We start from the raw sequence: 14,994 nt of genomic DNA, 5'->3' as shown, positions 1-14,994 counted from the left end.
AGCCGTGCCCGCGGCCGGCTGGGGCAGGGCAGGGCAGGGCAGGGCAGCGGAGGGGCTTCACCCTCCCTCCCCTCGCCCCTTCCCCGGGGCCGAGCCGCTCCGGGCACACCGGCCTCCCGGCGCCCCTGCGGCTGCCGGTCCCGCCTCCCTCCTCCCCGCCTCGCCTTTCCCCTCCCCACCCCTCTTTCTCTCTCACGGCTGGAGATCAGGTGTCTGTTGCTCTTTTTTTTTTTTTTTTTTTTAAGTTGTTTCCCCGGGAAAAAAAAAAAAAAATATTAGGAAGAAGAAAAAGAAGGTGCCGAAAAGGAGATGATTGTAGAAGAGCCCTCCCTCCCCAGAAGAGCAACGTGCTTTGAATGAGGCTTCCCAGCCTCTTCCACTCCGTCTCACACACTCTGTCACTCTGCCTCTCGCTTGTGCACACTGTTGGTATGCGACCTCGGAGGCGACTGCTCCGCCACCTCTGCCTGGGGAGCCGCTGACAGCCAGCGATTGAGCCAGCCCCCCTTCCATTTTTTTTTTTTTCCCCTGCTTTTGCAAACACACACGCACACCCCCAAAGCACATTTAATGCTGATCCACTCAGGCGCCATTATCGGGGGTACGTCTTCGTGGAGTGTTTTGGTTCTTTTGTTTTTTTCTTCTTTTTTATTTTTTTTTTTTCTTCTCGACACTGGATGGTGCAGCATTCCCGGGGCTTGTGGTGTTACGGCTCGATTGCGTTTTATTATTTATTTATCTATCTTATCTCCTCTCCCCCACATCACTCCCCCCCCCCCCCTCCCTGCTCTCTCGATCCCCCCCGCTTCTCTCCGGGTGCCGGTGCAGAGGACCGGGGAGCCGGATCCCTCGCTCTCCCCTCCACTGATGTGGGACTGAGCCTCTCCCGCGTGTAGCATGCTGTAGCCAAAAAAGAAGAGAGGAGGGGGAGAAAAAAAAAAAAAAAAAGAGAGGGAGAAGCGTCTCTCTTTCCCTCCCTCCCCCTCGTTTCCCGCGGCTTGACTTCATGGCTTCACTGTACCAGCGGTTCAGCGGGAAGATCAACACCTCCCGCTCTTTCCCCGTTCCCCCCGAAGCGAGTCACCTCCTGGGCGCCCAGAGCAGCGAGGAGGACGGCGCTGCCGGCAAGACCTCGCGTCCATTGCAACAGGAAAGCAGCCGGCCCCGCTTCCAGTACCAGCCGCGAAGTGACTGCGAGGAGGAGGATGTAAGCGCCGGTGTCGTTCGCGTTGGGTTGGGTTGGGTTTTGGGTGTCCTCCCCCCTGTCCTGCGGGATGCCTGTGTGCTCCTCCTGGCCGGCGGCGATTTCTTGCGGTTTGTCCGATCTTCCAAGCGGGTCTTTGCGCTCCTCTTCTTCCCTCGAAGTGCCGGGGATAGTACGGGACAGAGCCCGCACCGAGCCCAGCCGAGCCGGGGCTCGCCCGCCCCCGCGCTGCCCCCGCACCAAGCCCCGTTCCCTGCCTCCCTGCGCGGCTCGCCGCGGCCGCGGAGGGAGCGGGCTGGGGGGACGCGGGGTCAGCATGTTTGGAAACGGCAAGCGCAAGCTCCGGCCGTCTCCCTCCAAGCCAGGCGACAAGGGTTCCCCCCAGCGCCCCGCTTTATTGTCTTTTTTTTATATTGTTATACCATGTTTTACCCTTTAACACTCCCCCGGGGCAGAAGTCTTCACCTTGTCCCTCCCTCCTTGCTTTCCCGTCAGCCTCCCCCCCAACTTGGCAGCGGGGAAACTTTTTAACCCTTGAAGAGCCGTTTCTGGGGCCCTCTCTCATCCCTCCCCGCCGCCCCCGGCCGAGCCCCCGCGGGGAAGGCGCAAACTTCGGCCGCGCACCTTCGCTCCCGCGCTGCCTCCGAGAGTCGCGACTTCAAAGGGAGCATCTGCATATCGCCTTAGTAACGAGTGACTCATCCAGGCCGCCGGCTCGCTGCTGTGCCTGATGGAGTTAAACTAGCTTGGGTCGATCGCGCCTAGTTCTTTCGGGGGGGAAAGAGGGGATTTAGAAAGCGGGGAGACGAAGAAGGGCCGGCGATAGATCAAACCGGGTGGCTCCCCATCGCTAGTGTAGCCTGGGTGATGTTAGGTTTGCAGAGGGATTTGGGGGTGTTTTGCCTCTGTGGAAGCACACACAAGCAGCAAATGGCTGCAGCTGGGAATAATGTGTGTGTGTGTTAAAAATACTTCTTGCCCGGGTGGGACGCGGTAGCTTTGCAGCAGGGTTCAGCTCTGCCTCTGGGAGCCTTCCGAGGAACGGCACCGCTTCAAGCCGAGACAGTAGGTCCGCCTCACTCGGAGGAGAGAGTTGTGTTCGCAGGGAAACTTCCTCGGGTTGTCTTTTAATTCCCCGTCCCGTTTCCCGTCCCTTCGTAAAAACTTTGGCCGTCGGTAGAGCAAGCGCACTTTTGCCAGCGACGAGGGAAATTGGCCTGAACCCCCCCGAGGGGGCTGCCACGCTGACAGCCCCAGGGACCAGCCGTGACAGGAGCCTGGATTAACTCTTCCCTGTGACCCCCTGACCGGCAGCGATCTTGACGCTGCCGCCCTTTGGTCCCGGCCCACTGCGGGCGGGGACCCGTCCCCATCCCCGGTCACCCACACCCACCCGTGACCCTTCCCGGCGTGGCTGGGGACACGGGGCCCTTGCCGGCGACGTGCTGGGCTCTAGGTGTCGCTGCGAGCCAGCGGAGTGCCGCCGCCGGGCTGGGCTAAGGCACATTTTCCTCATTATTTGACTGTTTTAATTTCGCTTTCCTGGATTTGGAGACGGCAGATGTCTGGAGCCGCATCTCTGATCACCAGAAGCGCTGAGCCGGGAAGCAAAGGACGCAGTTCAGCATGTGCGAGTGATTTGTGCTGACAGGCTCCAAAATAATGTTAAGAAGAATAATGTTAAACTGCTAAAAGGAGAGTTGGGATTTTTTTTTTTTTTTCTATTTTTTTTTCTTTTCTCCCCTCAGGGTTTGTGCGTGGGTGGAGGGCATTGTTGTGCGGTGCCATCTGTAGAGGGAAAGGTGCCCGCCTAAGTGTCTCCCGCAATTAAGTGCAAAAAGCACGGCCAGAAACAGGGATTTGGGGTGACTTCTAAACGCACGTGGGCACCTCGTGCGAATTATTTTTAAAGGGGGCGAGGTGTCTGAGAAAGTTTAGTGGACCGCGTCGGGCAGTCCAACAGAGACCGGGCCGGCTGGGCTGGGGGTCTCCGGTGGCGGGTCGTTCAGGTCGGAAGGATGTGGTGGTGACAAAGCCAGAGGAAACGGCCCTTCAAGCCTGCGTTGCAGGGAGGAGGGGGCCGGCCCGCGGCGGGGAGCGCGGGCGGAGGGCGGGCACGGCGGAGCTGTCCGCGGTGCTGAGCCCGCCCGCGGCGGGACCGGCGGAGCTGTCCGCGGTGCTGAACCCCGGCGGTCCGGGGCGGGGGGAGCTGTCCGCGGTGCTGAACCCGCCCGGGACCGGCTCCGAGGCGAGCCGGCGGCGGCCTCTTGCCCTTGGCTGTGGAGAGGTTTCTCTCCCGCCCCCGCAGGCAACAGGCAGGCTCGTCCAGGACGAGCGAATGCAGCCTCGGTGTGAAATCCCCGAGGCAAAGGGAAAAATGAGGCAGGCAGCAGGCAAGGAGTATGGGAGAAGTGCAAGGAGGGTGGTCTGTGCAGGGTGCCAGGAGGATGTGTCGTTGCTTATCATGGGAAAGGGCTCAATGAGACAGTATTGGAAACTCCTTTGTAAGGTGATTAGACCTCTGATTTCTGTTTTACACAAATACTACAGTAGCACATTAATGTTGTCTTTCATCCTTCAACATTGATCTAATACGAAAAGCCAGAGCTTAAAAATATAGGAACAAAGTTTTTTTTTTTTTGCCTGGCCACACTTGGAAATACCAAAACAAACCTGAGAATGAGACTGTTCCATTCCTAACTTTGTCAGGTGATTAATAATTGGGAGAGAACTGAGATTTTTTTTTATAGGTTGCTGCTGATGACTTCTGTATTGAAATATGTGTGCTGCCTTCAGTAGTATGTTTTTAAGTACCAGTACAGACCTCAGTGCAGTACAAAACAGAGGGAAAGACAAGATCTTGCCTTTGAAGGCCACAATATTGTTAGTAAGCATTTTGTCCACTGGAAATATGACTGGTGGAAAAATACTACACAAAACCTGTACGAAGCTAGAGAGGAAGCAACAATTTTGTAATAAACAAAATTTAAAACAAAGACAGTCGTGGTTTAATATGACAACTGCTCACTTCACTTTACAGCCACCATTGAGATAGACTTGAGAACATTGTTTTTGTAATACGAAAGTGTAGCAAAGCAGAAGTCACAACATTCTTTAGTATTTTAACAGGTTTTTACAATGTTTCAAGTCATGGTAGGTATATGAGAAAATATATATTGTAAACCTAACTTGTGAACAAAACCTGGGTTAAATATTGCAAATTTTTCATGTTAATTGTTAGCCTGATGAGACAATCATGTTATTTATGGGAGGAGTAATGAGGAAACTAGGTTTTGTATAAATGACCCCAGAAAACAACTTCCCAATTGGCTCTGTGGCAGTATTGATACTGAACTTAATTATTGTAACAGATGTAAACAAAATTCTGATGACATGTTTGCTTTGTTATAGGATACTTTTTCACTACATTCATTGAGATATGAGCAAATATCTGTAAAAACTCTTAGTAAAATCTAGTGTGGTGGTATAGCAGATCATGAAGAATTTTGGTAACATAATTCTCCTTTTTAGCTTGGTGATGTTAATTCTTTCTATATTGTACTGTGGAAGGGATTTTCTCCTAGATGTTGACTTGAGAATTTTTTCCCATAAAATACAGCTTTTTCATTTTTTTCCCCAAGCTTTTTCTTCTTTGGCATCACAGTGATTAATGAGTTTAATTTTTGCAGGCAACTGCCAGGAGGTGCTGAGTAAGACGTATCATGCTGATTGTGTATAACCCCGCTCCTTTTAATTACTGGGATGATAACAATGCATTAATCAAGTGCATAAGAAGTTCAGCACTTCTCTGTAACACAGAATATTGATCTATTCTATAAGGCACTGACTATAAAATGATGATCACAGAAGTCCTTTTTAGATTAAATTTTGTATGATAAGTTATGTGTTAAAAATATTGCATCCTCCACTGAAACATCATAAAACTTTTCTGTATAAAGAGCCATATGCTGCATTCTTATAGGTTCATGATTTAGCCACAACTCCTATTGGCTTCAGTGGGAGACTTAACCATATAAAAACAGCCAGACTCAAAGTACAAAAGCTTTCATTACTGTGAATATTCTTTCCATACTGAATTCTGAATATTTTTTTCTTTCCTGTATTTGCTTTAAACTACATTTGGCCATATGTTATACTTTACTAGTTTTGCAATTGATTATTCAGACTGATTTACATTTTGAGAAGTTTTTCATTCAGATATAAATAGTGATAATTTTGAAATGCTTCAGTAAAACTGTGTTTCTTTCTTGAATAAATAAGGATTAAGTAAATCAAATATCATTTGTTAATAGAATAAGTCTGATAAAGTGAGAATCAAAGCCATTAGTGTAAAAAAATTGTAATTTGGTATGTCAGACTTGCTGTTGCATGTAATTGAAAGTGTTAATTTTCAGTTCATTATTTGTCTAATGGGAAGAGTTATTGCCTCCTAGAAATATGTGTCAAGGACAGTGTTTCAGAAAGGTTGAGGCCTGAGCTGCAGACAACAGGCATTTCAGAAGTGGTGTGGTCTTTTCCCAAAGAGATGAGTGATTTGATTTTATAGAAGGGTTTTTAGGACGGCAGGGTTCATAACATAAGATACAGTAATTTGAACTGTAACCAGAAATCTATCTACACATCTGTACTGCTGTCTTTATTGGCAGAAACTACTGTTTAAATCTGTAAGAGTCGCTTCTTCTGCCTCTTCTTGGTGAGTTCTTGGATGCTGAACTCAGTTATCCTACATCCATTAAGATGTAGAGGGCTGGGACTAGTTCATTCAATGGAAATAGTTAGGCCCTACTGACATTCTGTAAGCTCACCTTCTGAAATTAATAAAAGTTACAGCTTACTTCCTTCAAAAGAAATAGTTATAAACCTCATAAAAATCAGGTGTTGTATTTGCATGGAAGCTCATCATATATTTTGTGATTACTGAATAATGGACGCTCTGACCTGGAGGTGATATGCTTTTTATACTTTGCTTTATAGCTAAATTTAGAATTAAACCACCTTGTGATATTTGCTGTCAGTTTAAAGTCAGCCTCTGTTTCTGCAGTCTTTACTAGCTGTGATGATGATGCATGCACTAAAAAAATCTGCCAGAGAGAATGTATTTTTAAGTATTCAGGAATAACTGTGTGAAGAGGCTGAATCATCTCTCTAATAGTAGTGAACTGTGCAATAAGTTGGGATACCTCATGTAGAGTACTCACCTCACATTATTTCTGTTGAACTAGTAGCTAGTAGCTCAAGTGCAGAAAGAAGACGCTGAGCCCAAGGTCAGAGCAGCTTGTGTTGTTTTCCAAGGGGCTTTCAAAGACATAGGGGGTGGGAAAAAAGATCTATGAATAAGTGCTGCTCTCTATTCCTCTGTATATTTTTGTTTTAGAAAAGGCAAGAAAGAAGACAGTTCTTAGGGTGTCCATCACAGCTTTAAAAATGCTCCTCGGGAGTCAGAAGATTTTGCCCCTTGAAATCAAAACCTTTACATTAATTTGGGCTATTATATTTATGCTTGTGATCGTCCAGCAAAATCTGCCATTAAAGTTCATTAACTGCAAGTTGATTTTACTGGGATTTTTGCCTGATGTGCTGGATGATTCCCAGCACGTTGCCGTGATGTACGTGCATTTTCATCCTGTGACCAAGGGGTGGCAGCGTGTCTTGATTCCACTGTTCTATAGAGCACTTGGCATTTCATTGCTTTTATAGTAAAGCATCAACCAACCATTTGTTTACATACTCATACCTACACGTGAAGGTTATTTTCAATTCCTTATTGCTTTCTCTAGGTTTGATTGACTTGATGACAGTTTTGTAACTCTCTTTTTCACCGTCAGGGAGAAATATTTGTTTTCAAAGCTCATAAAACAATGGTTCAACAACAGTTTTAAATAGTCCCAACTTCAAGCATGGGAGAAGGAGGGGAGAAACTAATTTTTCTTCTAAGGGAATGTTTTTCTCTTTTCTCCCAAAGGAAAACAAAAACTCCAGTCTTTTCCCAAAAGCCTCTTGCACTCATACTGGGTGGTGATACAGTGTAAATTTTCAAAAGTACACACAGATAATTTAGGTTTGTAAATTCGGAGTTTTTTGAAAAGAGATTTGTGGTCAAATCCGAAAATATGTTTTGGAATCTATTTCTTAGTTAGGTGCATAAATACTCATTTTGGATCAGGTTCTTACTCGCTTATGCGCCTTTGAAAATGTTATCCGTATTCATTAAATTGTAGGTGTTTCATAATGATGAGATTCAGTGTGGGTGAGTTAACTGAGTTAAAACATATTTTGAGTCTGTGTGTTAGTCTCTATGAAGAGATCTAGTGTGCCATAGTCTTTACTGCCAATATGTAACTAAAACTGAGAGTAAGACACAGGCATTAGGCACATGTACGTTTTGCAGCACAGAGCAGTGTAGAAGGGAGCAGAGGGAGAGTGTAGTGGTACAACCCAGTAAGGTGTTTTGAAGGGTGAATGGCGTGTGATTTTTGTGTAGTGGAAACACAACTCCTTCACAACTTTTCCACCTGTAGAGTGTTTGGCAACCTTCATTTCTCACACTCAACTTGAGTTTTAGTTACTTCTCAGCTTTTAAGCACTTTAATTTAGAGATCTTTCATACTTTGTATTGTTAAAATAGCACTTGAAAGTGTTCCCAAAGATTACAGCAAAGATTAATGCACTTTTTAAGCATCAGGGAACTTCTAATGTGGAGCCAGGGAGAGCAGAAGAGAGGGGTCTGATGATACTCATCCACACTGCAAGCAGTAAGTTTAAGCAAAGCTAATAGAGTGTTTGAGGCAGTGTGAAAAAGGCTGATATTGTGATCTTTGCTGATGAAATCTTACCAGATTTCCATTGAATGTATTTTTTAATTGCTTATGACTTGCAAAGTGTAAATTATTTTCCTCTAAACAAGGTGCTTGTTAGTAGAGCTCTGCTATTACATAGATTCTTCCACAAGTTGCTGTCTCTGTGCCTTCTAAAACTGCATTTAACATTATCTTCACTTTGGAGTTGGACAATTGGAGGCTGAGTTGACACATTGTCTTAAAGACAGTGCGTCTCAGCTCTACGGCAGTGACATTTTGCTGTGGATCAGCCCTGTGAGCTGTTGCAGTTTCTGGTCCTGGGCCGCAGGGGCTTTAAGACTAAAAATTATTCCAGTTATCACCAAGGTTATTCTTACAAGTGTAAAACTAATTATGAAGTCCAGCACATTTAAGTCCTTGCTGTATCTTGCACTCATTAATGACAGTTTTCATGTAGCATTTCAAATGTCTGATGTTTTCCCCTAGCGGTTCAAGGGTTTGGAGCTTGCTTTGAGAGAAGGGAGATTTAAAGCATCCAAAAGGAAGGACAGCAGGAATATCTTAATACTTTCATTTTATATTTTGGGGGGGTGGTGGTTTGTTTTGTTTTCTTTTTCTTTTCTGTATTTGTGAATAGCATTTGCTCCAGCATTTCAAGTAGATTTCACTCTAGGCAGACCTCAAAAGCAAATGCAAATTTCTTCCCAGGCTTGCTATCTTGGATGTACAAAGCTACATGAAATGGAAACGCAGCAGTGGGAAATGCCTGGTAACCTCAGCTCTAGTTATACCACAGTCATTAATTTTAAAGTGTTTATGACAAATGTATGTGTTCCTTATTTTCCATTAAAATGAGTTCCGGCTCTCTATAAAAGAAAGTAGCTGTGGTATTTTGGTGAGAGGAGAAATGAAACCCATGGACGCTGAGCAATTACAGATGTTACTGCAGTCTCCAAGCCGTAGATCTGAAGACACTTGGTGAGCAGAGCCAGCAGCAGGTTTGCACAGGATCCCCGTGCCTGCTGCTTTCCTCCCATTCTGGCAGAGGCAGAGGGAGAATAATGTCCTGCATCTGGACAGCAGCAGCAGGCTTGTTACTCCCTGTTGTCCCTTCTCAAGGGTATAAGCAGTGGTTTGCAGAGCCCAGTCATGTAGAGTTTTTGTCTGTGAAGATGAACTGAAGTATCGTGCAGTGCCTCTTGCTAAAGTGGACTAAAAAAGACTTGTATTTATAAGGCCAGCCTTGGCAAAAGAGAAAGTATGAACTGCTGGCAGTAGTGAAACAGACATTTATGCTTGTGCCAGGATCATAGAAAAGCAATCTGGTGGCAGCTGCTGCTGCTGCTGGCAGGTAGAGTGGTACGGGAGGTAGTGCTGGGGTGGATGGCTCTTCCCATTTGCTCCCCAAAACCTCCCAGTATCTTCCTCTCTCCATTTCCCCAGCCCTGCCTCATGGGAGAAGAACTCAGTTTTGTTTGCACTGCCAGGAAGCCATGAGTCAGTTCTTGCTCCCTATCTAACAGGTGGCTGCTAGCAACCTTATCTCTCTCTGCCCTGGCGCCTAAAGATGGATCTCCCAGCAAAAACCTCAGGTGGCTCCTCTCCAGCCGCTTCACAGTGACATGCCCTCTGGCATTGCAAAATGCAAGTTTCAGCTGCTGCCTGTCTCCCCTGCTCTCCTCTCAGGACAGGCAGGTCGAGATATCTCATATTCCAGAGGAACATAAGGAGCCTTGAGCACAGAGGAAAGAGGATGTTGGGATCTGCTTTAAATAGTGCTTGACCTCTTGCATAAGAGACTGATTGTCCCAATGTAAGTTTATTGCATATACAGCTCTGAGATTTGAACAGATTGCTCATGGGATTATGTTTCATGTGACTGTAGAATCGTATCTTTATTTGTTTGTCATTTACTGCTAAATCCTTCCTCATGTTTCTGGATAATCTATATTAAATATGGTTTGTCTTTGGTTTTCTTTTTCCTATTTCCTTTAGGTGTCAGAAAAGAAAAGTAATATTTAAAAGACCAAACATCTATTACTTTGTTGTAGGGAAGCTGTAGAAATCAACAACGATGTTGCCATAGAGACATAAATGGTTTATAGTGAACCAAAGATTCCACTTTTACTAGTCTTCCTGCTAGGCATACTGAATGTAAGCATTTTATTGATACAGTTCCTCTGTCTGTTCTATATTAACTTTTTTTTTTTTTTTTTTTAAATTTGCGTGTTTGTAATCCCAGATACAAGACGAGGCATCTGGAGAAAACACTAAAGGTATTATAGTGCTTCACAATGGTGTCTCTGATAAAGTGGGTGCTGTTGAAGCAGCTTCTTCTCTTCTATTGTGAACTGCACCACAAACAACACTTGTCAAAACACATACAATGTTTCATTATAAACAAGAGTAATTAATAAAGACTGACATAGCCAACGTTTGGGATCACAGTAAGCTGATCTATTGTACTTGCCTTGTTTATACTCTCTGTGTTTGAGTTCTGTGTGCTTGGAAGAGGCTTCTTCAAGGAGTGGGTAATTCTCACTGATGGGCACATTTCTATACCTTCTGTTTGAGGTGGCATGGGTCTGTGGTAGAGCATTGGAATGACCATTAGGGAAGGCTTGCTGTTCCTGGGTCTACCACTGACCTGCCGCATGACCTTCAGCTAGCTATTTATCCCTGTGGGGCAGGACCTGCATCTGTTGAATACTATAAAGGAATCAAGGCTGTGACTTTATTTGTGGCTTCATGTGGTGGTGCAGAATTAAATTATTTCCGCTTCTGGCCTAAAGCTTTGGGCTAAAAAGAACCCATAGAAACATGAGATTATTAATAATTAGCAGTGCGGTCATTAATTCTGACAGTGGCAACATTTGTGGGAGCATTGCTAATAACCAAAACAGGCCTGATTGTGCTTGTTTATGGTGGGCTAAAGGTCTCTCTCATTACAATGTTTCACAGGCAGTGCCAGGAGCTGATAATCACTATAATGCACATTTTTCTTTTAGCTAAGAAAAGCTAATAAGCATCTGTAGTTTTGAAAATGTCAGATTGAGCCAAAGTGCATGCAATTAGATAAGGATAATGTAGCAGATAATAAGAAGATACATGATGCTGGATGAGCAGTTATCAGACTATTGTGCTTTGGCTGCTAAAGTGCTATGTGTCATATAAAAGAAAGTGGTTGTTGGTTGAGGGAAAACATGCCACAAGTTGTCAGAGATGGAAACGTGAGCTAATGTGGTAAAGTGACACGGTTAGTCCTGGGGGGGTATAAACATGCATGTCAGGCTCTTGATAGATGGGAGGGTTGTCTGGGTTAAAAGTCATGTACTTGGGAAGGTGGGAAAGGCCACTGAGAAAAAAAAAGGAAGCAAATGTGGAAAGGAAGATGGGCAGAATGGAGTCATTTGTGGTTGCTGTCTCAAAGGTTTTTTTTTCTGTTTTCAAAGACTCTCTGTCTTGTGTGTGATGTCTGGGCTATTCTGGCTGCTTTAGTGTGTTAAAACCTTTCTGAGACAACTTCTTTGCCCAAAAGGAGATACAGCCGTGGTGCACTGATTAAGAGGCTGGATGTGAATTTTCAAGCAGTGTCCTCAGTTTAATTTGCCACTGGGGGAAAGAATGAGGCAGGCTCCAAAAGCAAGAGAAAACAGCAAGAGGATGAAAACCAGACAAGGGACAATTAAGGGAAAGAAGGAAGAGGAAAGCTGTGATGCACAGAACTGGATGCCAGCTCTGATACTGGAAGCCAAGGAATTTTACTTCTAAAATATTTTTTGCTATAGGGCAAAATATTTCTTGCAGCTGAGACAGAATATTCCACATTTGCGTTTTCCTCCTACTTAGCCTAATCCAGGAACTAGCTCTGGGCAGGAGTGCAGGTTCTCCCTAATCTGCGGGAAGAGGATTTTTTGTCTCATATTTTTTTTCCTGAAATGTCTTTCCCACCCTTACCCCACCTCTGTTGAAGTTTTCTGATCTCCCCAGAGGGGAGAGGTTGGAAGCCATTTCTCCCGTATTTTGATTCTATGATAACTTATACCATTTTTTTTTTCTCTTTAGAATGCACCAAGTATTTCATATCTTTATAAAATACCTGACAGAAAAGATGGTTGTGTATAGTTCTCATCCTCTCCTCTTCTGTAATGTCTTTAGGAAGATATTCTATAAATACTTAATTAGTGACCAATTATGTAGTGTTATAGCTGCAATCTCAGAAAAAAAAAATATTATCCTTATGAAATGTTTGCATTGTGGATAACAAATTCAAGGTATATTTTGGCACTTAGGACACATTGTCCCTTTCCATTTCAGTTTACACCAGAATATATCCCTTTTTAGTGTAACTTCAGCCTAGACTAACAGTCTTTCTATTGCAGGGTTGTACAGAAGCATGTGTGTGATACACGTGTTTGGAGAGGTCTCAAGGAGAATCTCCTTATATCCTCAGGCCTTCACTTACAGATGGGAGCTGAGAGTTTCCCACGCTATCACCATGCAGTGCAGTCCACATTCCTGCTTTGCATGACATGATTGCAGTTATGTGGCTTTTCAGGCTGAGTCTTCATCTTTCCTGATCCTTCACCATTATGCATCGCTGCTCAGCTAGGAGATCTGTAACTGAAAAGCACATTTTCTATACCCCTTTCTTCTTACATTCAGTCATTCTGGGAGACTCTTGTCCAGGTCTGTCAATGTGGGTTTGCAGGAATGGAGTTCATGGCATAGGCTTGGATCAGATTTCTGGTAAGAAAGCTTTCAGAAAGTATCACTGAAACATTCACTGTCTTTGAGCATTTAAGCTCAGGGTCCGTTGAAATTCTCTTCCTATGAATGTTCAGGGAAGATCACTTAGCACGCTCCCAGGACGCAAATTCAGAGCATGTGTAAACATGACCAAAAGGAATACTTTTGTGGGTTTTTTTTTGTTTTGTTTTTATAGTTCAGTCAATAGCAAATTGTATGCTCCTCAGTAAGCTGTTCTTCTCCAGGCATTGGGCAAGCTTTGTATTAGAGGAGAGACAGAAGAGAGGAAATCAGCTGTATTCTCTCATGTTGGGTCATGAGGGAATACTGTCTTTCTCTCACGCATACAAGGATGCTCATAGCAACTGCGCAGCTCTGTAGTGGCTCTCTCCTCTTTGGACGAGCTAGAGAGAAGTGCTTCATGGCACTAGAGAGAGAAGGTGAAGTCGAAGAGCAAGGTTAAAGCCAGTTTAATCCCACTCTGCAGATCTGCATGTGAGATCCCTCAAATTACGACCATGTTCCTTCACTGTTTCTTCCTGTCTGTGCTAAGCTGAAGCTCTTCTGGAAGTGGGCTTTTGGCAGATAGCACAAAGCTATTGGGCTGGAAAGATACGTGAGAATGCCATAGTCAGCTTTTTAACTGTGCAATTTAGTATAAAATGTAGGGAGCAGCAGTGTGAATCAGAGGATTGAATTTGCTCTAAAAGTTCCACAAAAGGCTTCTCTTTTGCTAAAGACAGATTGTGCCAGTCCAACCTGAAAAACTGTAATTTAATTTGAAAGCACTGTTCTGCATTCCTTTCACCTGATCTCGATTGGTGACGAGCCATAAAATTTCTCTGTGGTCCACTGGAGTTCAATAGATGAGAATTTCCTAACTTCATAAAATGATTAAAAGCACTCCAAATGTATATTATTAGCAAGGCTTCTGTGAGACAACTCAATCAGCAGGCTTCAGGTGCCTTTATGAAAGGTTTGGTGAGCATTGTTTGAATGGCAGATTGCTGAGATGATAGATATTAACTGAGGGGAAGACTAATAAAATGCAAGTCTTTATCCTTAAAGTAACTTACTTAAAGAGCAAGTGATAGCACACGTGTGTGACAGAGGTTTTTTCCGGTTTGCCACAATGCCATGTAGATGAATTGTACAAGGACCAATGTCTCTAGCAATGATAAGTGAGATCTGTGTGGCTGATTCTAGCAGGAGCCCACTCCTGTGTTTTTCTTTAACCAAGTGCCTTGGACAGCCCTGGAAAGCAGAAAGAAGTAGATTGGTTTTATGTGTGCTGCCTGTATCTCATCTAGAAAACATCTCCTCCAGCACTCTGTATCATAAACCAAAGACTGAATCCACTTTCATCAAATGTTTGTGAGTGATGAACCATTTCAGGACTGTTCTGTTCTGTTCAAGGCATTTCTACACACAAAAGAAGAATGATTGATCGACTCATTGCAAAATACATGTTGGGCATTAGGGACTGTCTTTCCTCTCTCACTCTCCCCCCTTTCATACAGGCTGGCTGTGACTTTCCAAACACAGAAGACAATATGACTATTTCTATTTTATTTTTCTGTTCCATTTGGTTTCATGAATGCCAGGCAGAGGCTTGTTAAGGGGTGACTGGGCAACCAGATTTCTGGAAACTGAGGCTCTTAACATTGGTTTGGATAACCAAAATTTCTAAGATTGGGAGAAGAAATCTGGTGGCTTCTTTTAGTCAAATGGGTTGCTTGAGAGTTTGTCTATCGACATTGCTAAACTTTCTGATGAAAACTTAGAATAAACATCTGCCATCGTTTGTGCTTACTTCTCTTTTCTTGCCCTGGAGCTCAGAGCACTCCAGCAAGGAACAGCACCAAAACTTGTTCTTTACTTCACAGTGACATAATTTCAGAGTTCCTCAATGTAAATTCGTGTGCTTGCTAAGAGGCAAAGAGGCTTTTTATACTTAGTTTGTCTTCTTAGCAAAGCAGGAGATTAGAATTTTATGTGACTTGGTCTCTCCCCTTTGCTGGTAATGGTGGAAATGGAGAATATGTCCATCCTTAGGACATCTATCTAGGAGAAAGTTTCATTGTCAGACCCAAGCATTCCCAGCATTTTTCTTGGTCAGCTTCAATAATCACTGCTTCTCATTTATTCAGGTCAATGGGCCCTTCTCTGGGGGACAGTAAAGTTTTTTAGTTGAAGGATATTGTTGGAATATGAATAGATGGC

At 44.3% G+C, this 14,994-nt stretch overlaps 1 protein-coding gene across 1 annotated transcript in view; it reads left to right on the top strand.

The window, feature by feature from the left end:
* Nucleotides 1-1,006: 1,006 nt before the first annotated feature.
* DPP6 (dipeptidyl peptidase like 6) overlaps nt 1,007-14,994 on the top strand; it is a gene marked incomplete at both ends in the record, with an annotated part of 418,985 nt that continues 404,997 nt past the window's right edge. The window contains one exon of the mRNA XM_082328177.1: nt 1,007-1,207. Within this exon, the coding sequence (XP_082184303.1) occupies nt 1,007-1,207 (201 nt within the window). The remainder of the gene's footprint in view (nt 1,208-14,994) is intronic.

This window comes from Platalea leucorodia, assembly GCF_965183815.1.
Source record: "Platalea leucorodia genome assembly, chromosome: 1".
Lineage (NCBI taxonomy): Eukaryota > Metazoa > Chordata > Aves > Pelecaniformes > Threskiornithidae > Platalea > Platalea leucorodia.
The sequence above is the reverse complement of the archived record's forward strand: the minus strand, read 5'-3'. Positions and strand labels throughout refer to the sequence as shown.